The sequence below is a fragment of the Lepidochelys kempii genome, chromosome 3 (genome assembly GCF_965140265.1).
Source record: "Lepidochelys kempii isolate rLepKem1 chromosome 3, rLepKem1.hap2, whole genome shotgun sequence".
NCBI lineage: Eukaryota > Metazoa > Chordata > Testudines > Cheloniidae > Lepidochelys > Lepidochelys kempii.
Genome location: NC_133258.1, coordinates 164,438,033 through 164,462,581, shown reverse-complemented (window position 1 = coordinate 164,462,581; position 24,549 = coordinate 164,438,033). Strand labels below are relative to the sequence as shown.

Here is a 24,549-nt window from a genome sequence, read left to right as displayed (position 1 = left end):
ATGCATTCCAAAATGCAAGATTAAGGTTTATCTTTATTCATGGATATTTAATTTTTCTTGATGTTCACAGTGGTATCTCAGCACTTTACAAATATTAATGAATATTGCTTTTGAGAAGTGAGGAAGCATGATCCTTCTTATGACAGGTGGGGAAACTGAAGCACAGAGAGCTGAAGTGTCTTTCACAAGGTCACACAGGTACTCTGGCAGGATGGGGAATAGAACCCAGCTCTTTCTATCCCATTTTGCAGAGCAACCAGCAGGCTAAATGTTTTTGGTGAAAGTTGCTATCATTATTTTGAACATGGGAAAACTTCGGAAAAATCAAAATGTTCATGAAAAATTCCATGTCTTCAAAAAAAAAAATAGATTTTTTTTTTAATTTGAAACATTCTGGCCATCTGTATTGTGTGTGTTAGTCAATGTTATGAATTAAGTGTTCCACGCTTCTGTTTTTACACTGCTTTTATAACTCAAATGTGTGGGGTTCCCCACTTCCCCCAATTCAGTTAAACTAAGCAATCCAGTAACACAACAATAAAATAGTTTTACTGGTCTATTTCTCTTGCGGAGTCAAATGTTTGAAGCCCTGCCTTGGGATAGTGAGGCAGTAGTTTTTCCATGTCCTGTAAAAGAAACAATTTGTTGTTACAAATGCTCTTCAGACCCTGACAACACCATCCACAGAAAATTGCAAGGGCTGGCATCTCCATGATAGAGCTCTCCCAGAGGCTGTACTCCTTTCAATATTACTTATGTAGGACACCGCTGCTGGATTGCTGCTATAAGCAGTGTTTTACTGAGAGGGCCCCTTAAGACAAGAACCTGTCATTACTTATACCATCGTCTTCCCTGTAGATGGCCGTCAAGATTGTTGAGCCTAAGCAGGAGTGACACTTTAAATTCCTTCAGACCATTCAAGCTGTCTTCCTTGATTTCCCTGAACCTTATCCTTCTCTGGAGTAATCAATTCTAGTTGTTTCCCTTTTTTTATTATTGCCTGCTTTTATGTGCCTGGTACTGCTGAATATAATCTGCATCAGAGATGATACCCCATGACCTGAAAAATCATTTGGCATCAAATTAAAGCACTCGTGTATAACAAGCCTACTGACTGCCATCATCAAGCATAGTAGACTATTATTCTTTTGTTTGAAATGGCATCTTGATTTTTGTCATTTGAATTTATCCAAATAAAGTTTTTTGGGGATTTCCACTGTTTAAATACTCTTCAAGAAATTTCTGCTGAGTTTTAGTAGAGGCATTTGCACAACTCTTGGAGATATGCCACTACATTATTTATTAAAACATTTTAAGTGGCTGTATAAGATCTTTGTGTAACTTACTGTAAATGTCAGTACAGTAGACAACTGTACACTGAGAAATTCCTTACTTGGCAGTACATGTATCTTAATGAGCAGTTTTATAATGAAAGAAGATAGGTTTATGCTTACACCCCTACAGTATTTAGTGCTGAGTTACTTCTTGTCTGGTTGATCTAGCTGGCAAGCATCCTACCAAATCACCCCCAAGAAAACAAACTTGGAGAACTATGAAAACTCTTCAATGTTGATTTGCTGTGACTCTTCAAAAACAGTTTGATTTCATACTAAATGATATAGTAAACTCATTTAAGCTTGTCAGTCAGTACCAGTCGTATTAGACCCTGAAGAGAGACTGTGGGCAGTTCTACACTTAATGCTACAGCAGCGCAGCTGCACTGCTTCAGTGAAGATGCTACTACTCCAAAGGGAGAGCTTTTCCTGTCGGCATAGTTAATCCACCTCTGCAAGAGGCGATAGCTATGTCGACGAGAGAAGCCCTCCTGTTGACATATTGCATCTACACTGAAGATTAGGTTGGTATAACTGCATTGCTCAGAGGTGTGGATTTTTCACACCCATGAGCGACATAGTTATACCAGTGTAAGTTTATGGTGTAGACCTGGCCTGAATGCCATTGTAATATCTTAGTGCCACTAGAAGAAAATAAGTGTTGCAGTGAAGTGAAATGAGTCAGCTGCAGTATGTAGGTTGACTCAGTTCCCTATTCACGTGATAACAATGAGAATTCCAAAAATTTGAACATCAAAGCTTCATCTCAGTTTTTTGTCTTTTGAACCTCTTTTGATCTCAGTACTGGTTAACATCCAGTAATCGAAGTAGTGATGGGTGAAAGTACCAGTAATACTCATAGTGGGTGGTGGTGAAGCGGTGAGAAATGTGTAAAAAAAAGTATTTAGACAGGACCAGTAGGTGTAAGACTTGAAAGAGGGAAAAAATAAGGGTCTATTATTTCTGTAGTACTGCTTCAAATATCCTAATTATTGGTTGAACAACTCATATCAGACTGATATTTTTTGAGCAAACTGTTAATTTTATTGAGTTGCTCATGTGTGCTTGGCTGTTATTTTTGACAGTGTTAATCTTCGTTGTTAAGCAATTGCAGTTTCTATGATTGGCTGATCATAAAGAGATGTTTTAGATTTAGAAGCAGGGTTTACTGTGACAATTGGTCAAATGCCACCAAAACAATTTCCAAAAGCCAAATTTGGGCACTTTCAAAAATCATGTTCATTGTAAGGGATCTTCCAGTGTATCCTGATAAGTACATCTTTCAGAATTAGTTATAAATGTGTGTCCGTTGGAGTGTATGTTTCCTAGTAATATAATAACCACAAGACACATCTTTCTGCAATGTAGAAAGAAGTAAAAGTGATATATTTTTCTGCTTAATTATATTTGCCTGTAATAGTTCATTTAGGTACAGAGGTGGCTGCCATAGCAAAAAAGGAAGCTGGTTTGTTTTAATTTCTGATCATTATATTCCTAAAAGAATTTGTTCAAAGGACAATATCATGCATCCTTCATATCACTTTTAGTTATGTTTTTGACAATTTTTGCCAAATTTATGTAAGCTCTTAGTCATTTGTGGACAGCACTTCTGATCAGCTTTAACTGTACATTTATAAATTAGAGCTTGTTTTCAAATTAGAGCTTAGTACAGTATTTTGATCCTTCATTAGTTGGTGTTCGTAAATGATTTGAGGCCTTAGGATAAAGGTGGCTATAGAGAAACAAGGAATTTATTATTATTTTGCAACATCACTTTTCCCCAAAAAGAAACATTGACTGCATCAGCAGATTACTGCATGTTGAAGTAAAAGTAGTTTAAATTCATTATAGGTCTAAAGAGAGGAGAGAGAGATTCCATCTTCACTGTTTTTCTTTTTTTGTATTTATTCTGAAAACAAGTTTCATAGACTCTCTATTTTTTTGTAGGAGTGTTCAGTCTTGGAGTCCCTGTAGATGCCCTCTTCTTCATTGGCAACCAGCTAGTGGCTACTAGTCATACAGGGAAGGTTGGAGTGTGGAATGCTGTGACTCAGCACTGGCAGGTGTGTTGAACTGAAGCATTTTATTAATACATCGGTGTTTATCAAAAACTGATACGTTTTATGAGGAAACAAGAACAAAATCCATTTTTTTCAGATAATGCATAAATGTTATTTTTCTAACATCAGCATTTTAATATTGTAAGACTCTGACTTGTGCCTATCATTTTGATATCTTCAAGCATCATGCCTTTAGGTATTTTGTCTCCTAGAATGTTTCAGAGTTTATCTCTATATAATACTGTTGAGCATTCCATTTCTTTATGCTCTTAAATAAAAAAAGAGAACTTTTAGGCATATAAAAATATTAAATGTCATCCATGAGTGTCTTCAGAACCTTCTTCCCTTGGCCACTACCACTGGTTTAAAAGCTTTGTTTTCCTAATGGGACCCCATGCTTGAACTCAGATATGTAGTTCCAGTAGGAAATTTAATATATTACAACGAAAAGTGGCCACAGTTCTCAGAGGAGCATATCCAAAACTTCAGATATGAGTTTGTAAGTCTTTTGTGACCATGAAAAGTATGGCACAAACTGAGACTCTTCCTTTTATAGCACTGTATATCATGCCTCAAAAGCATCTATTTTATATCTATATACATCATAGAAATGCTGTGATTTTTTTATACATATTATGCATTCTGACAACAGGAATAGAGATTCTTGGATTCCAGACAAGACTGAGGGAAGAGTTTGGGCATTCATGCAAGAAACAAACCTTGTAACACAGCCAGATGAATGTCTCCATGGTACAACGTAGGGACAGAACGTAATGAAATCCGAGGCTGTCTTGCAAATCTCAAGTGGCAGAACTGACCCGAGGCTCACTCCTGCGACTGCCATAGCACTAGTTGATGAAGTTCTGATTTGGCCCTTTAGCAACAATCCTGCCAATGAATAACACAGAGAGTGCAAAAAGGCAACCAAAGCGGCACAGTTCTTTAGTTATATAGTGAGGGCTGACCTAATATGTTTGCATCAAATGAAACAAGCTGAAAGGCCTTTTTAAAATCTAAATTAACACCATGCAAAATGCAAGAAACCATTTGAAATATTTTTGAAGTAATGCCACTTTTTGATTAGGATAAAGTTTCACAAAATATGCTGGTGGAACAAGGTGAAAGGAACTGTCAACTTAGGAAAAAGAATTGGCTTCTTCATATGCCCTCCTTTGCTTCCTTCTTTATTTTCAGACCTCATAGATAGATGTGTTTGCAAGGCAAGAATTTGAACTTTTTTTCAGTTCTGCTAACTGAGTAACTATCAATATTCTCTCCCTCTGAAGTATGTGGATCAGTGTCCAGTTACCCAGGAAAGAATTTTCTGTAGTATCTGGCTGGTGAATCTTGCCCATATGCTCAGGGTTTAGCTGATCGCCATATTTGGGGTCGGGAAGGAATTTTCTTCCAGGGCAGATTGGAAGAGGCCCTGGAGGTTTTTCGCCTTCCTCTGTAGCATGGGGTACGGGTCACTTGCTGGAGGATTCTCTGCTCCTTGAAATCTTTAAACCACAATTTGAGGACTTCAATAGCTCAGACATAGGTGAGAGGTTTTTCGCAGGAGTGGGTGGGTGAAATTCGGTGGCCTGCGTTGTGCAGGAGGTCAGACTAGATGATCATAATGGTCCCTTCTGACCTTAGTATCTATGAATCTTTTTGAACTTGTAGCTCTCTGCACTGTGCCACGTGATTTTGGTCTGGAATTTACCAGTAGTATTATAAACATCTTTTAAGACAAGTTTCAGTGGTAGCTGTGTTAGTCTGTATCTTTTACTTCATACATCTGATGAAGTGGGTTCTAGCCCATGAAAGCTTATGCCCAGATAAATTTTTTAGTCTCTAAGGTGCCACAAAGACTCCTCTTTTAAGAGGTTTTGTTAAAGTTACCATTCTGTATAGCAATTTAATATCGTCACTGTTCCTAGTCAGATTCCTAAGACTTTTGTATCTCCTCATCAGACCACTACTTGTAATAGCTGCTAGAGTCCTTGGGCTATCACAAGAATTTGGTTTAGGTTCCCTTCTGGTGTCAGTTGGATTTATTTTTAGTGAGGAAGGGAATTTTTGACAACCTTCACTATCCCTATCAAGGTGTAAAAGGTTACTCCCACCCCTGACCTTGTATAAATTCTGTGTCACAATTCTGAATTGCAGCTGTCTCAGAACTCTGGTTCTCCAGGGTTAGTCACACAGGCTTCTGGGACATCAAAAACAATTTGCAAATTCTGGAAATCAATAAGTTAATATAAATTTATGAAACTATTAACTATACTTCCCCTCTCCCTAACAATAAATATATCTGATCACCTACAACCATTTTGGCAGTAAAACATATTTCTTAGACCGTATTAAAGAGCTTGCTGGTAAAGCCCTTGAAAATTGCGAGAGCAAAAATAATAGGTGTAGAAACCAAAATGGTGTTCCTGATTGTAGTACTTAAATTGAAAACTGGGTAATTTTATGGCTATATCAACAGGATTGCTCATTGAAAAGGAACAGTGAATTTTCAGAAGAGCACATAGGCTCCCAAAGATAGCATAAAGGAAAAGATCTCATAAATGAGGGAAATGAAGCAGTTTTCATAAAGTAGATACCACAGTTCATTTCCCTTACTCTTCAGGTTTTTTTTTTTTTTTTTTTTTTAAATTAACTAGATTTGGAACATACAACAAAGGCCTCTGCAAAGACATGAGTTACTACCTTTTGAGTTAGAAGAGGGAATGAAAATTATAACCTTGTACAAGGTACTTCCACTTAGAGGGGGCATACTCTCAAATACAGTGCTGGTTCTTGGGCTTTTGTAATCCTGCTTCACAAACTAGAAAACGTAGAAGACTTTCCTCACAACCCACAGTCGTTAACACAAAAAAATCATTTAAACTTTGTGCTTCAGTAGGTTCTTGTTCTGCCTTTTTTGGGAGAGCCATTCTCAATTACATTGGGCAGGGGGGTTATGGTGTCCTGTGATCTTGGTATAAACACAATAAATACTCGATTCTCTTTAGTTGATGCTTTCCCATCCCCTTCTTTCTGAATTGCCCATAGTTCAAGCTCTACTTTTAAAGAAGATTTTTCTCTTTCAGCCGCTCTCCCTCTAGCTAAGAGAGATCCTTTATATAATTCCTCCTCAGGATGTTATAATTTTTTCTGTATCCATAATAGATTCTGGCGTCTCGTCCCTGATTCTCAGAGACTGGGGCAGACTAGCTGAGGTGGCTTTCCCTAATGCTCATTCCCCAGGCAAGATTTTGATGGCATATGATACAGCAAGAAGGTTATAGGCATTAGATAATCTAGCAGTGAAAATCAGTAATGTGTAAAGAGTTAGAGGATGTTGAGTTTTCAGTTTTTTAAATTGACAACACTGTATTAAATTGTTCACATAAAGATATCCGTCTGGCAAATAGTAATTCTCAGTGGCTTGTTTCTAGCCGCTTATGCTAGTAAGAACTGTTGTCATGTAATTTGAGTCTTATTTCTAGATGTATCTCAAGTTCTTATCTACGAGGTAAAAATTGCTCATCATTTGGTCACTTAAGCTATGTCTACACTATGAGCTAGGTGGCTGATCCCCTTGCTTGTGTACATATAGTCGCGGTAGCTCTCTGAGCTAGCGCAAGTATGAAATAGCAGTGTAGCCACGGTTGCATGGGTAGTGGCAATGGAGCTGTGCCGAATACAAACATCGAATCATAGAAGGGTCCACAAGGGTCATCTAGTCCAGGGGTTCTCAAACTTCATTGCACTGTGACCCCCTTCTAATAACAAAGTTATTACATGACCCCAGGAGGGGGCCAGAGCCCAAGCCCTGCCGCCTTGGGTGAGGGGAGAAGGGGCCACAGCCCGAGCCCCGTCGACTTGGGTGGGGGGAGAAGGGGCCACAGCCCAAGCCCTGCCGCCTTGGGTGGGGGTGGAGCTCGGGCTCGGGCTTCAGCCCTGTGTCCCAGCAAGTCTAATGCTGGCCCTGGCAACCCCATTGAAATAGGGTTATGATCCACTTTGGGGTCCCGACCCACAGTTTGAGAACCACTGATCTAGTCTAACCCCGCCAAGATGCAGGATTTGTTATGTCTAAACCATCCAAGACAGATGGCTATCCAACCTCCTTTTGAAAACCTCCAGTAAAGGAGCTTCCACAACCTCCTAGGCAGTCTGTTCCATTGTCCTACTGTTCTTACAGTTAGGAAGCTTTTCCAGAGACTTAATCTAAATCACCTAGGCTGTAGTTTGAACCCATTGCCTCTTGTCTTGCCCTCTATGGCAAGAGAGAACAACTTTTCTCCATCTTCTTATTGCAGCCTTTCAAGTATCTGAAGACTGCTATCCTGTCCGTCCGTCTGTCCGCCCTATTTCCTCTTTTGCAAACTTAACATACCCCCAGTTCCTTCAGCCTTTGCTCAGATAGCTTGCTTTCCAACCCTTTGATCATCTTTGTCACTTGCCTCTGGATTCTTTCCAGTTTCTGTACATTGATGAGCAAAATTGGACACAGTACTCCAGCTGAAACCAGTGGGTATATACTCAGCACAGCCTGTCCCTCCACTGCCCCATCTCTTCCTACCACAGCTACTCTGTTAGTTATACTCGCTAGTGTGTGACTGTGTATATATGAGCAGGGAAATAACACCCCTAACTCATACTGTAGACATAGCCTTAGGCAGCTGGCAGAGAATCCAGCTGTGCTATAAAAGGATGAATTTGACCAAAAATTGCCAGGGTCTGAAAAAGTGTGTTGCTTTGTGTGGTCGATCCAAGTTGAGGAAAAACACAAGTGTCTGTTGTATAGGAGCACCGAAAAACCTGGCAGTGCTGCTGTCTCACAAACAAGATAATAAAGAATGAATTTTACTCTGCTTGGTTTATTGTTGGTCCCAGTAAGTTGAGTTCTTTGGACCTTTTGAAAGTCTCCTCATGATTTCTGTTTTGATCAGCTTCATACGTGGTTTTATAGAGGTCACAAATTTGTCCTTCAGTGGTGTGTGTGTGTGTTCTTTTTCTGTCAACATTCCATTACTTAGTATGACTTCCCACCCCTGTGGCCAGCTAATGGAAAGAACCTATAGTAAGCTTACTGTAGATATCATGCTAATTTGTGGTATTCCTGAGTTTAATGGAGTTTCACCCATTCTTGCTACCAGAGGTGGCCATCAAAATTCAGTTTTATTAGAATGTAGACTAGGGCAAAAGTCTGTACAACAGATGATAGTACCTAGCTCTTGTATTGCACTTTTCATCAGTAGATCTCAAAGCATATTACAACAAATGCTTCCTTCTATAGCTGATTTGCTTGGATAAATAGAATGAAATGATGAGAAAATAGTATAACCACTAAAATACCAAATATTTTTATCTGTCAGGACCTAATGGACAAGTTAGGGCACTGAAGACTCACTGGCAGCACTTTAACGTGGCTTGTGTAGTCGCGCTCTAAAAAACCCACCTCCACAAGGGGAATAGCTACCAGCACTGGGGCACTGACTACACTGGCACATTACAGCGCTGAAAATTGCAGTGCTCCGGCGCGTGTTTTTTCACACCCCTGAGTGAGAAAGTTGCAGCACTGTAAAGTGCCAGTGTAGACAAGCCTTTAGTCTGCAACTTTTTCAGAAGCTTGAAGATTTGCACTTGTGTATCTTGCTGCATTGTGCATTCTAGTAAACATAATAGAGAATTTAGCACTTAGCAGGCCATGTCCTTAGCTCAAATTGGCATAGCTTCATTGAGGTCATACACTTTTTCAACAACAATCCTAATATTTACCACTTCACAGTGTAATTCAAATGCTAATTTATTCTCACAACATTTAATCCTTTCTGTCCCAACACATGACCACTTCTCCATGCCCTCAAAAAGAAAAGGAGTACTAGTGGCACCTTAGAGACTAACCAATTTATTTGAGCATAAGCTTTCGTGAGCTACAGCTCACTTCATCGGATGCCTTCAGTGGAAAATACAGTGACGAGATTTATATACACACACAACATGAAAAAATGGTAGTTATCATACACACTGTAAGGAGAGTAATCACTTAAGATGAGCTATTACCAGCATCTCTTGCCTTGTTTACTGTAACTCCCTTTCTTGTTTATACTAGGGAATTTTTACAGAAAATTCATAGTTTGCACCAGTATTAGCAATAAAAGGAGGGCTAATATAGTTCTAATATAAGGCCTTTGGCAGTCCTTTCCAGCACCACGTTTTTTGGCAGGTTTAGTTGACACAGAGCTGACACATTGCCAATACCAGCCACATACTCCAGGACTCCCAACATTGCCAAAAAGATGCAACTGAATTGGTGTTAGTTGTGGTGGGGATTGGTTGTAAATGGGCCTTAGTGTAGACCAGACACAGAATGTAATAAAGATGACACAGAGGATACCTGGTAAGATTCAGCCCTGCCCCTGGTTTCTCACTTGGTTACAGGAGATTATACTCCTGTCACACAGCAGGGCCTGCATCCATTGACTCTGTTGGTTACTGCTACGGTTTTCCCTCCATGTTATTTTTATTTGAATATTTAATGCAGGGGTCGGCAGCCTTCGGCACGCAGCCCATCAGGGTAATCTGCTGGTTGGCTGAGAGATGTTTTGTTTATTTCGACCATCCGCAGGCACAGCTCCCAGTGGCTGTGGTTCGCCATTCCTGGACAATGGGTTCCTGTAGCTCCCCTTGGCCAGGAACAGCGAACCGCGGCCACTGGGAGCTGCGAGGGGCCGTGCCTGTGGACGGTCAATATACAAATGTCTCGCGGCCTGCCAGTGGATTACCTTGATGGGCCACATGCCAAAGGTTGCTACCCCCTGGTCTAATGCAAATAAAAAACCCGCACAAGTTAACAGACACATCTTGGTTGGAGGTCAGGGAAAGTAACCTGAATTCCCTGAGAGATGACAGGAGTATTCTGCCCCACATAGGACATTTTGTCTATAATTACAGTTTCTGAATCTCAGTTGTCTTCTAAACACACACTTCTCCTTCCCTAAACAGTCCCTTCTGTTGTGGCCGCTCAGATGGGTTCTCTATGTGGAGCCTGGTTTTCTTTATAGTATCAGGGTATGTGCTATTTCTGTCTGTGCACAAGTACTGTTAGTAGCATTCTGGAAGTCCTCAGGAAACAGCCGGTGTCTTCCTTTAGGTTCTTTAGATGTCTTCTGATTCTTTGCAGGGATATTGTACAGAGATGATTATGTTAGGTGGTTTAGCTGTTACCTTGACAAGTTGCCACCCACTTTCTCATGGAACTGTTACTCTCTTCCACTTGCAATAGTGGTAACTGCTTCGTGTCTTGTAGTAATATATCTTCTGTTCTAGGCTCTTCACATACAATCCAGTAGACTAGTAGAGAGCACCTCAGGGTAATTGTGTTTGGCTTGATAAGCTTGTTGGAACTAAAGGTTTTTTGTCCTTCTGTTCTTAAATACCTGAACCCAGGAGACTAATGAACCATTATGAAGGTGTGTTGCAGTATTCTAAGAATTCCAAATATGGAATCATGGGCTTTTAAAAATCAAGTTCTTTGTGGTGATTCTTTTGCTATCCCATTTTACTGTGTGTAGTAAGAATTTGACATGGTGCACTTCAACTAATCCTAGAAAGAATTGTCTAAATGAGTTGCTATTCTTGACATTGTTGCTCAGTTTTCTTGTGCAGTAGCTCAATAGTAAAACATCTATCTAGGTTATTATATTGGCACTCATCATAGTAATATCTGAGCACCTTCCAAGAATAAAACTGAAACCTAGCTCAGATACTGTGCATCATACTGGTGAAGGAAAGCAAAAACTGACCACTTAAACTAAATAAACCCATCCCTTTAACTCTGGCAGTCTGTACTGAGAAAGTTTGCCCTCTGGAAGAAAAGTGCTATCTTCAATTAATATTTTGTTTTCTTTTGTGAAGCCTAACAGAGAATCTGAAAGTGCTGTAATTCTGCAGATTATTTGTAAACCAAATCTGAGTTTATGAGTAAATGTGAGTTACAGAAAATAACAAGAACTAGTTGTCCGGGCTTGCTGGAGGAAGGTAGCAGTGCTTTATGGTGAGGGAGGGGTGGGAAGGAGGTCCGAAACTGCTGCAAAAAGATGGGTGGTGGTCAGGTTGGCGGCACTGACTTCCCTCGGGAACATAAAGGTGGAAGGCTTTAAAAGGTGCAAGCTCTGGCATTGGAAGCTCCTTCTCCAAGCAGCAGACAAGGCAGCACCCACCCTCCCTCCCCTCATGGTGCGAATATCAGGTTGGGTTAAGTCCTGCCGTGGGCATTGCACTAGTTGCTCCTTTTTGGGTGGGGACTAGGAAGGAATTTCCCCTCACCTCCTATTGGCTTTGGTGGAGTGGAGTTTTTTCTCCTTCCCCACAGCGGGTGTTGGGGAGGACCTATTATGGTGAGGAGGAAAAGTGGTTAGGCTATCTGTCGCAACTTATTTTGTAAGTGTAGGGTGGATGTTCAGTGTAGGTACTCCATAGGGAAGGCATCCAGTGACCAGATAAATGGTCTGGTTAAAGGACTTAACAAGGATCTGCTGGTTAAAGGAAAGGAATGGAATGGGGTGGACGGGGAGAAGGAGGTTCGGGGATCCTATGATTGGTACGGCAGGGAGCCAACCCCTCTTTCTTATAGCCCACCTTAACTCTCCTATGAGGGAGGGTGAATGGTAAGGTCCAAGCCGTGAGGGACCTGGATGGAAAATGAAAGTGAGCTGGTGGAAGCCCCAGGTAGTTATTTGAATGAACATGGAGTTGCGTGCCAGGTAGTTCTAGACATCTAATAATAAAGTTGCGGCTTGATTAAATTCATATCAAGTGTCTCCTGCCCTTCTTTCAGTATAGCTGGACAACAGCTACGTTGACTGAAATTGAAATAGTGGTTGAGGGGAAAATCTTTTTTTTTTTTTTTTGGATTCAGTTTATGATGTGCATTTGACCATGCTCTATGTAAAATCAGTTTGACTGGGGTTTTTTTTTTTTATAGTGACTTCCATGCACAAGTATGATGACCCCATTCTCATACGGGGCAGGGAGGAACATAGCAGCTGATGTATCCTGTCTCTGCATAGGGATCTAAGGCAAAGGAGACATTCTTTTGGCCTCAGACTCAGGAACAACACCCTTCGTAGTTCTGACTCTGCACGGGACTGGACCTCAATGGGTTCTTGGAACTCAAGAGATCCTCTTTCGTTCCCTTAAGTGCCCTTTGTGGGGCTAAGAAATGACTGAAACATGGGAGTTAGAAGAGACCAGTTTTTTCTTCCATAGATCACTTGACAGGGAGGCCCTTTCTCAGCATTGCTGCTGCTTGGAGAGTCTGGCAGGGAGGAGTTTCCACAGGGCGGGAGAGGAGAAGAGAGAGGCTCAAATGCACTTGGAATGGTTGCTCTTGAATTTATTCATTCTCCCTTGCTAAAAATCAGCAGGGAGACAGGAAAAGAAAATCTGTTCTGTGGATTTTAAAATATTTATACATATAATATAAAAAGTTAGGATGTACTATTTAAACTAGCAGAAATTTGAATTTTTGAAAATCATTAATTTTGATATTTTCCCTTTTGACAGTATCATAATGCTGAATAATAATTACAGCTTCTAGTTGCCATGTGTCTCTGTGTCTGTATGTGCATATTTAAGGTGGGATTTTCAAAAACACTCAAGTGTTGGCTTAACTCTACCCCATTGAACTCAATGGTAAAACTTCCATTGATTTCAGTGGGAAGAGTTAGGCATATGGTGAGAGCTTTTGAAACTTCTACCTGGGGCAGTGGTGGGAAGGATTTTTTTGTTTTTGTTTTTTAAATTGTGGTATGATGCTCCACACAGCATAAGAATCAAAATGATTTTTTAAATACAAAATATTACAAGGAACAGCAAAGAAAATTGCAAATGAACTTACATTTAGAATTGAAAGAAAATGGTGAATTAATGTTTTATATTTCATTTACTGTTGTACTAGGTTCAGGATGTTGTCCCTATCACCAGCTACGATACTGCTGGATCTTTCCTACTGCTGGGCTGTAACAATGGCTCTATATATTACATTGGTAAGAACAAAAAGAGCAAAATTAAGATTAATGTTCAATTTTGTTAAAATAATTATTCCTAACAGGAATATTATTTCTTGTTCATAAATGTAATCATTATTATGAACTAACTTTAAATTTCTGCTGTTTTTTATTTGGATATCACTTATATTTTTTTATGCAGATATGCAGAAGTTTCCCTTGCGAATGAAGGATAATGATCTTCTCGTGACAGAACTTTATCATGATCCCTCCAATGATGCCATTACAGCACTCAGTGTCTACCTCACACCCAAGACAAGTTTGTATCATGCATCGTTTACATTCCCTTAAAACTCATTGCACATAGAGGCTTCACTTTCATATTTTAAAAGTATTTTAGATTTCTAACAGCTGTAGCACTGATAAGGCTACTTAAGGATTGTGTGCTATATTCCATTATAAAACAGTTATCAGTGTTTAATTGTCATTTTCATTAGTCTTAAAATTGGTGTACAGACTGTCAACCTGGGCGTGAATTTAATTTAAAAAAATATTTTAGAAAGGATATACTATGGTTTGGAATGGCAGATAGTATTGGTTTGGATTAAGTTGCATTCCGAAACCTCTTTAGGAAGATATTCACAGCACCTTTATTCTACACTTTAACCAGTTTTGTTAGTCCTTCACTTTCATAGAATCATAGAATATCAGGGTTGGAAGGGACCTCAGGAGGTCATCTAGTCCAACCCCCTGCTCAAAGCAGGACCAATCCCCAACTAAATCATCCCAGCCAGGGCTTTGTCAAGCCTGACCTTAAAAACTTCTAAGGAAGGAGATTCCACCACCTCCCTAGGTAACGCATTCCAGTGTTTCACCACCCTCCTAGTGAAAAAGTTTTTTCTAATATCCAACCTAAACCTCCCCCACTGCAACTTGAGACCATTACTCCTTGTTCTGTCATCTGCTACCACTGAGAAAAGTCTAGATCCATCCTCTTTGGAACCCCTTTTCAGGTAGTTGAAAGCAGCTATCAAATCCCCTCTCATTCTTCTCTTCCACAGACTAAACAATCCAAGTTCCCTCAGCCTCTCCTCATAAGTCATGTGTTCCAGTCCCCTAATCATTTTTGTTGCCCTCCGCTGGACGTTTTCCAATTTTTCCACATCCTTCTTGTAGTGTGGGGCCCAAAACTGGACACAGTATTCCAGATGAGGCCGCACCAATGTCAAATAGAGGGGAACGATCACGTCCCTCGATCTGCTGGCAGTGCACCTACTTATACAGCCCAAAATGCCAGTGGCCTTCTTGGCAACAAGGACACAGTGTTGACTCATATCCAGCTTCTCGTCCACTGTAACCCCTAGGTCCTTTTCTGAAGAACTGCTGCTTAGCCATTTGGTCCCTAGTCTGTAGCGGTGCCTGGGATTCTTCCGTCCTAAGTGCAGGACTCTGCACTTGTCCTTGTTGAACCTCATCAGATTTCTTTTGCCCAATCCTCTAATTTGTCTAGGGTGCTCTGTATCCTATCCCTACCCTCCAGCGTATCTACCTCTCCTCCCAGTTTAGTGTCATCCGCAAACTTGCTGAGGGTGCAATCCACACTATCCTCCAGATCATTTACGAAGATATTGAACAAAACCGGCCCGAGGACCGAACCTTGGGGCACTCCACTTGATACTGGCTGCCAACTAGACTTGAGCCATTGATCGCTACCCACTGAGCCCGACAATCTAGCCAGCTTTCTCTCTACCTTATAGTCCATTCATCCAGCCCATACTTCTTTAACTTGCTGGCAAGAATACTGTGGGAGACCATGTCAAAAGCTTTGTTAAAGTCAAGGAACAACACGTCCACTGCTTTCCCCTCATCCACAGAGCCAGTTATCTCATCATAGAAGGCAATTAGATTAGTCAGGCATGACTTTCCCTTGGTGAATCCATGCTGACTGTTCCTGATCACTTTCCTCTCCTCTAAGTGCTTCAGAATTGATTCCTTGAGGACCTGCTCCATGATTTTTTCAGGGACTGAGGTGAGGCTGACTGACCTGTAGTTCCCAAGATCCTTCTCCTTCCCTTTTTTTAAAGATGGGCACTACATTAGCCTTTTTCCAGTCATCCAGGACTTCCCCCGATCGCCATGTGTTTTCAAAGATAATGGCCAATGGCTCTGCAATCACATCCGCCAACTCCTTTAGCACTCTCAGATGCAGCGCATCCGGCCCCGTGGACTTGTGCTCGTCCAGCTTTTCTGAATAGTCCCGAACCACTTCTTTCTCCACAGAGGGCTGGTCACCTCCTCCCCATGCTGTGCTGCCCAGTGCAGTAGTCTGGGAGCTGACCTTGTTCATGAAGATAGAGGCAAAAAAAGCATTGAGTACATTAGCTTTTTCCACATCCTCTGTCACTAGGTTGCCTCCCTCATTCAGTAAGGGGCCCACACTTTCCTTGACTTTCTTCTTGTTGCTAACATACCTGAAGGAAACCCTTCTTGTTACTCTTAACATCTCTTGCTAGCTGCAACTCCAGGTGTGATTTCGCCTTCCTGATTTCACTCCTGCATGCCTGAGCAATATTTTTATGCTCTTCCCTGGTCATTTGTCCAATCTTCCACTTCTTGTAAGCTTCTTTTTCGTGTTTAAGATCAGCAAGGATTTCACTGCTAAACCAAGCTCGTCGCCTACCATATTTACTATTCTTTCTACACGTTGGGATGGTTTGTCCCTGTAACCTCAATAAGGATTCTTCAAAAACACCAAAACTCTTATCAGTTTGGTCCTTGTGCTATGTGACAAGGTGGTCACAGTCTTAGGTGTCCTGTTGCAGTTTGGTCAGACTGTGCCAAAGTTGCTTGCCAGGAGTCTCTGCACCCAAGCATTAAAGGGCATTAAGAGACCTTCAAGAACATGGGTTCAGATCAGAGTTCCCACTATTAGTCTTGACAGTTTGGGGTTGCTCTTGTGATCTTGTGTGTTCTGAGCAGATGGAGTGATCCCCAGCCTTAAGGAAGAATAAAAAGTATAACGGAACAGCGTAGACATAATGGTGTTTTACTGAAAAATAATGCTACATCATTGATAAACTTCATTCAAGTTCCTGGCCCATACTTCACCCTTTCATGTACTGTCATAACCATTTGGAGATAAAGCAAAAACCACAAAACTAACTCTGATATATGAAGGTTATTACTTTTAAATGTGAGATGTAGATATTTTTTCAGATGAAGATATAGGCATTTCTTCAAATTCATTACATTTTTTTTTTTGTTTATCTTTCCCATACCACCAGTATTGTTAATACAACATTTTTTCTGCCTTAATATAATGGTCTCCCCCCACAAGGAGAAGTAAATCTTGCAAGACAGGTGCTAGTCTCCGTATTTCTAAACTCTAAAAAGCACTGAAATGCCTCTTTGGGGCCACAGACAAGGAACTGGTATATAGTATGTGTTTTGGGATTTGCTTGGTCTCTTCCCTCATATCTTTTTTTTTTTTTTTTTTGGGAACTGCAGGATGCACTGGGGTATATTGCACAACAGTAGATAGCAGATACTTGCAGAGTAGGTAAAATGAATGTCACCCCTTTTAGAATATTTGTGCTGAAATAAGTAGCTATTCCGTGTTACAGATCTGCTGATGTAACTTTTTTCTCCCTTTGAGGAATGGTGGTTGGTTTAAAACATCTCAATGTTTGTGCCTTTTGTAGGTGTAAGTGGTAATTGGATTGAGATTGCGTATGGCACCAGCTCCGGAGCAGTAAGAGTGATTGTACAGCACCCTGAAACAGTTGGGTCAGGCCCTCAACTTTTTCAGACCTTTACAGTTCATCGAAGTCCTGTTACAAAGATCATGCTGTCTGAGAAACATCTTGTGTCAGGTAATCTTATTTATATGTACAGATGCACATGTGTGTCACTCATTCTCCTTTTTCTATTTCTCCTAATGTTCATGCTCCTTGTCTCTCCCTTTGTTCAAATCCCATCCTTTGGAATTACTAAACATGGTAGATTATGTACAGAACAGTATATTAAGAAAAAAAAACTTCTAAAAAGATTAATGGCATTGCAAACTTACTTAAGGAAATGTCTGTTAATTATACTACTGTTACAATACATCTCATTTTAACATCTGCATACAATAAGAGTTGGGTTAAAATGATCTATATGCGTGTCCTAATCTTGGTCTTTATAAGATGTTTAATATTTATACAATATATTGTATTCCATTTGCAGCAATTCATGATAGGCTTGTTCCAGAAAAACAATAAAATATCTAATAAAATATACTAATTTCTGAAACCAGCAATAAAATATGGGTTAAATTAACCTAATTCTCTGCATATACCAGTCTGTTATCGGAACCAACAGTTGTGCATATAGCTGTAAATTTCCAGTTAAGTAAATTGGGTGGAGGTATCTTGCATGTGGACAGAGAATCATAAAATAGAATATGATTCTTGTGCATTTCAGATCTTATTCATAACACCGTCTAACAGAGTTATTTTTGCATTGAATATCCTTAAAATTTTTTAAAGAAATGGAAGAAAATAAGAAATTGTTTAAATGAATTCCAAAGTGGGTTTTTGTGTGTGTGTGCGCAAATCCTTGCTGTAAATGCAATAAATATCTTTATTTGAATATGCTCAAATTCAGATAAACGCAAATTTAATTGGATATGTGACTGAAATAAATGTTTTCATTTGTTTTAACCGTCAGTGCATACAAGGCTACAGCAGCATGTAGAGTACAGACACTTTACACCCAGCTAGCACAGGTATAAATAGCAGTGCAGATGGTGAGAGGTGGCTTAGGCCAATAGAACAGACTGCCTTATATGCCGGAACCCCAGGGTATGTACGCTGCACAGATCTCTACATGTCTAAACAGTGCCCCCTATGTTTACATTTTTTACTGTTTTTAGCAGTGTAGTGTCTGCTGCTGGAGCTTTTCCCTGTTGCAGTGAAAGGCTCTGTCAGTGTGGAGGCAGCAGGGAAAGGGGTCTTTCCCTGCTGCCTCCCCATGCCGGAGTCTTTCTTTGCCACAGTGAAAGACTCCAGCAGCAGGGAGCCTTTCCTCTCCACTGGAGCCTTTCACTGCGGCGTGTAGCTACAGATGTAGTGTTTGTACTCTGCACGCTGCTGTAAGTGTAGAGTTAGCCCAAGATGCATGTTCTTGAATACGTAATTTTGAAACGTTGTAACTTCATGTGTTAAAATAATGTGTGGTACGTAGGTTTAATTGGATTTTAAAGCCAGAAGGGACCATTATGGTCATCTAGCCTAACTTCCTGTATAACACAAGCCAGAGACCCTCACCCAGTAATTCATACCAATTGTATAAGTGACACTGTGGAGTTCAGTAATTTGAACTTGAACTGGAGCTTCTTTCAGAAAGACAGACATCCAGTTTGGATTTAAAGGCTCCAAGTGATGTAGAATTTCCCATTTCTATCAGCAAGCTGTTCCAGTGACTGTTGCTCTGTTGTCAGTTGTTTAATTCTGAGATGCATTTATGCTTGAGATGGTTTGTTTATGAGAAGAGCAAGTGTGTGTGATGAGATGGGTGAGTTAATATCTTTTATTTATCCCTGGGGGAATTCTGCACATAATATTTTAAAATTTTGCATATTTTGTCAAAATAACGCAATATATTTACATCAGTTTCACTTATTTTGGTAATTTATTTCAAAATACCTGTGAGCAAGTATGTCTATAACAGTACAGACAACACAAAAGTTTCCCCCAGGAGTAGCGAGTTTAAGAAATCCCTACAACAACCCTGTTCCAGTTTCTCTGTTATGCTTTTGTTGGGTGCCTCAGGCTGGGTGTGTCACACGTGCCAGCTGGGCACATCTTGGAGGAAAATTCTGTCCCACTGGCCTTTTAGTCAATTCTTGTTTTTTTGCCCTGCCCCCATAGGGTTACCATATTTAAAAGTTCCCAAATAGAGGACACTACTGGGAGGGGAGGGGTGTGTTAACTGAGAGGGGCCGTTTAGGGGGTGTTGGAGGGGTGTGTGTGTGTGTACTGGGAGAGGATACTTGGGAGATGCGGGGGGGGGCCCCCGGCTCACACCTGCACCCCCACCCTCCCTAGCCTAGCCACAGGGCCAGACACATGCACCCTTATCCCCCAGAGCCCAGCCACAGTGCGCCGCCTGGCTCAGATTCCTGCACCCCCCTCCTGCCCCCAGAGCCCAGCCACAGGCTCCACTCCGCACAGCTTCATTACTGTCCCATCGGGCAGTAACGACCCGTACCTACTGTTAGCGGGGGGCACAATTTTAAGATTTGGTCACCCCTGGAACAACTTGAGTCATACCCCCCTCGCTCTCAGTCTCCCCTCCTGGAAAGCAGCAGCTCCTTCCTGCAGCTCTGGCAGCTGCCACGCAGGGAGGGGGCCTGGCTGCACCATGTGGCCGAAGGGGGCTGGCAAACCTGGAACTGCAGTCTGCCTGTGCCTGTATGTGAACTAGGTGCTGGGCTCTACCAGGTCCAGCAGCCCCTAATGGCAGTCAGCAGCGCCAATTCTGCGGTGAAAAACAAAATTCTGCACAAATTCTGCTTTCTGCAGTATTCCCCCAGGAGTATTTATTGGACCAACTTCTCTTGGTGAGAGGGACAAGCTTTTGAGCTACATAGTATTACCTCACCCACCTTGTCTCTCTAATATCATGGGACTGACTTGGCTACTACAGCACTGCATGCAAGTGTGTGTGTGAGAGACTGCAACAACAGTAAGATGTAACACCTTCACATGTTAATTAAATCTTACAACAGCACTGCAGGGTAGGTAAACAGTTGATGATATTCCTACTTTATAGATGGGAAAACCAAGGCAGAAAAGCTCCGTGACTTGTATAATCCATAGCCAAAACTATTATCAGAGTTAGAAGTCAGGAGTTGTACAGTACACGCAGTATGCACAGGATCCGCTTTTCAAATGTTTGTAACTTTTACAGTCCAAATTATTCAGAATGTATTGCTACTTTTAAGGCTTTCGTAAGCATTTTGATTCAGAAAACCAAATAAGTAATTTAACTATTGATGACCACAATTTCCTCTCATTTTGTTATCGCAATTGATTGAATGCATTTTATTGAACTTGCTCAGAAGTTAATGTTTTTTTAATTACTGAGGGTAATAGCAGTGAAACAGCCCAAGCCTGAGTCAGCTAGCACAGGCCAGCCGCGGATGTCTAGTTGCTGTGTAGACATACTCTGAGAGACCAGATAATTTTAATTACATCCTTAATGTTATGGCTTATAAATTAAAATGTGTTTTAAAAACAGTCTTTCATCTCTTGTAAATATTCCAATGTTTCTGGGTTTTTTTTTGTTTTCTGTCTAGTTTGTGCCGACAACAACCATGTTCGGACATGGACAGTGACTCGATTCAGAGGAATGATTTCCACACAGCCAGGGTCTACTCCCTTAGCTTCATTCAAAATCTTGTCCTTGGAGGAAACAGAAAGCCATGGTAGTTACTCTTCTGGAAATGACATAGGTAGGCAAAATGTTTTTCCATTACTTCGTACTGGACTTTTGGAGGGCTACTGTGCTCTTGAAGGTTCATCGGAGGCATTTAGCCTAATTCTGCTCTTGCTTCACATTCATGTGACTCCATTGACATCAGGTGTGTGAGTCTGATTTACACCAGAGTAATTACAGCATAATCAGTTTGCATTTTGATAATACTGTGGCATGTCTATAATATTCCTGTTTGAAAACTGATTCCAACTAGAGTGAATTTGATTTGTCTTTACAATACTGGGCAAATTGGCTTCCCAGAGGGACCCATTTAAGAGAAGGTGTGCCTTGTGATTCCTATAAATTACCTAGAATCTGTTGGTTACCTAATGTGCCCTTTTTGATAGCATTTTTATAGAGAGAGATAAGATGGAGATTATGAAAAAATATATTAGAACTGATTTGCATGAGATTTTTGGGTTTGTTTCACAATGTGCTATCACATTTTATAAATTAAACAAAAATTAAGATTATGCACGCATCTAATATTTAACATTATACTTGTATTACATTTCAAAACTACATTGAAACTGTCACAAAACCAACAGAACTGTGAAAACGCTAAGTAAAGACCAACATTGCACCTGCTGGTGCATGATGCTCTTTACAGATCACTGAATGGGTAGGCAGGTAGCAAACTAAAAAGCCATCCTCATTTGTTTTTTTAAATGTATCAAAAGGTTCTTGTTATATTCCTAAACTGTGCTTTCTGAGGCAAGGACTGTCTTTTATTTATACAGCACCTAGCACACTAGAACATTGATCCTCGATTGAGGCTTCCAGGTACTCCTGTAATGCATATACTGATAACAATTTGCTCTTAACTTTTTACGGTGTTGGTATTGTAGGGTCTTGGACTAGTGCAAAATGTTACATGTGGAGATGCCATCCGCTTTCAAGAGCAAGTTTCCCTTGGTTGTTTCCTGTTTAGCGCCCCCCCCCACAAAAAAAAGTGGGGGGGGAAGTGATGGGCAATCTGTTAGTAATTGAATTAAGGCCTCCAACCTCTTTCACAGGGGCTACCAAACAGCTGTAAAGACCTTTTCAGTCACTATAGGCCTGATTTTTTTTTTTTTTTTTTTTCCCAGTTTTATGAAGCACCTGTATCTCCGCTTGACATTAGAGGGTGGTGCAGGTGCTCAGCAATAATGAAAAATCAGACCTTAAAAAATTTGGTCACATTAGTGACCAAGAGGTGATGGACCCCATATTATATTTCATATCCCATAAATATTTTTTAGCAGTACATCATAACAAATTAACCCTTTAAATTAGAGTAATGGAAAATTACACAATATGGGTTTATTTTTTGTTTAAAAAAAAAACAAAAATGCATCAAATTGATTGGACAGTCTAAAGTGAACATCTTCCTTGGTAGTTCAGAATTACTCAAAATAATTGGGCTTTCCATTGTGACTTGTCAGTAATTATACATCACAATGCAAAAGTAGTGTGGTGTTTTGCTAAACTAGAAATCAGTGTAGGTTCCTGGTTCCTTTAGTCCAACTGAATCTGTGTGAGTATTTTTTATTTCTAGACAGGGTAGGAACGGTTAACTTTTTGGAGTAATGTGTTTTGAAATACTTAGTTTCTCTTTCTAACTACAGGACCATTTGGAGAGCGTGATGATCAACAAGTATTCATCCAAAAAGTTGTTCCCGTCACTAATAAACTCTTTGTCAGGTTGTCTTCCACTGGGAAAAGGTAAAAGCACTCGTCATCTGTTGCATCTCTGATAAAATCCACTTATTGTACATATCCAAGAGCTGACACTAAGATAGTTGGCTCTGATACTTGTGCTAGCAAGTCAAAGCGCACAGATGCTGTATAGAACTCATTTCTCACTTACGCATTTGATATGGTATCTGACTGGTATAATCACTTTAATGTAAACATACAGGTCCTCTGCTCTAGTTTAATTATCAGTGCCAACAATAAGTGGTGTCTGGTTTTGCTTTTACTTACTTCAACAGAAAAACCTCTTAAGAAAGAGAATAATTTCAAAAAAAGCATAGAAAGTGTAATTGTCAGATGTCTAAAGGCAACTTGAAAAATTGTTTGAACCCTTTTGGCTCTGCTTTTACTACACAATGTATTGCTTGAAAAAGGCCTTGACGAGTTCTTGGATAGATAATCTCAATAGACTTTTTGCTTTGGTACTCCCAGTCCTCATTCACTGGGCAAAATGGGGAACTGGCAGTCAGGACCCCCCTGGGTTATTTTTCTGGCATTGCTACTAGGTCACTGTGACGTTGGGCTAGTGAAGGTGTTTCTTTTTACCCATATGTAAAATGGATGTACTCTACCTTCCAGGGATATTTTGAGGCTTAATTAAAGTGCTGATTAGCATTGGATGAAAGGGGCTACATAAGGATAAAAAAAATCAATTTGGGTTTCACTTGTAGCATAACAATAAAATTGTACTTTGCAAGTTAAATGCAAGCTGGCTGCAGGCAAACTGCGTGTACTCTTTTAATGGATGCTTAAATATGTTCCTGATTTTAGAGCGGTCTTCTGTTCTTCCATGTCTTGGTGTGTATTGCTACCTTTCTTTAAAAAACTGATCCTGTGCTTGCTTTTAGTTTTAAAATAAATGAAAGCCAAAGCTGGTGTGGCAGTAGCTAACATGCTCTTGAAAGCCCTGGATACAAGTTTTAAATTGAAAGTGCTAGTACAGACATGGCTGTTAATAGTTCACCAGTCCCCCATACCTGTAATGCATGGCCTATCATCCGTTAATCTTGTAAGGAATAAAAATCCTTTAAGAGAACCAATCTTCTTTGCATCAAAGGTCATTACATATAGTCATAAGTAACTGATAAAGTAATTAATCAAGAGAGTACATTTTCCATGCACCTAGGCTATCCATTTGACAGCTTGTTTGTTTTTTAAGCAAATAGCATTAGAAGTCCATAATATGGTTGGAGGCCAAAATATTGTCCCAATGAATGCTATAAATCACTGTGATTTAATGTTCCGTGCATACACAGTGAAGAAACTGCCAAATGTTTATTAAAATTGGTGTCATATTAGGATAAATTTTAACAAAGTAATAACTCAAAACCATTTTCAACTCTGACCTCTTTTTTTGTTTCCTGTCCTGTTTCGTTATGGCAGATTCTGTATTCTAATCAAACTATTCTTCCTTGATAACTTAATTAAGCCACAATTTAAATTTTGATGCCACAGTAATCTCAGTAGTTATGAGTAAAGCAAAACAGGAATTCTCATTGCTTAGCCATTTTCTCTTCCCTTTAATTCATGCAATGCAGGAGCAAGTTTCAGTTTAAATATCCTGTTTGTTTTGTGCACAAATAAAAAACTTGTTTGTAAAAACACAGTGGAGTTGCAAAAAGCAAATCTACCATGCACTGGATTAGATGACTCCTAGAGCTGGCCTACATGGTAAGTTACTGCATGGCAAGTCAGGGTGTGAATCTATAGCACGCCAGCTTGCCCCATGCTAATGTCCAGTATTGACACTTCTACAGTGCAGTGAGAGTCTTGGAGTACAGGTTAGCATATTGTTACACACTCTGGAGCTGTCACTGTGCTGGAGATTCATACCCTGGCTTGTCACACAGTTACTTGCCGTATAGCTAAATCCACAGTATGGAGGTACTCACCCTGGGCTATGATGGT

General features: G+C 40.3%; 1 protein-coding gene across 2 annotated transcripts in view; it reads left to right on the top strand.

Annotated features, from left to right (window-relative positions):
- KCTD3 (potassium channel tetramerization domain containing 3) overlaps positions 1-24,549 on the top strand; it is a 63,828-nt gene that overhangs the window by 31,846 nt on the left and 7,433 nt on the right. For both annotated transcript variants that reach the window (XM_073338915.1, XM_073338914.1), the window contains exons 10-15: positions 3,282-3,397; positions 13,338-13,425; positions 13,589-13,705; positions 17,088-17,258; positions 20,729-20,884; positions 22,515-22,611. In XM_073338915.1, the coding sequence (XP_073195016.1) occupies positions 3,282-3,397; positions 13,338-13,425; positions 13,589-13,705; positions 17,088-17,258; positions 20,729-20,884; positions 22,515-22,611 (745 nt within the window). The remainder of the gene's footprint in view (positions 1-3,281; positions 3,398-13,337; positions 13,426-13,588; positions 13,706-17,087; positions 17,259-20,728; positions 20,885-22,514; positions 22,612-24,549) is intronic.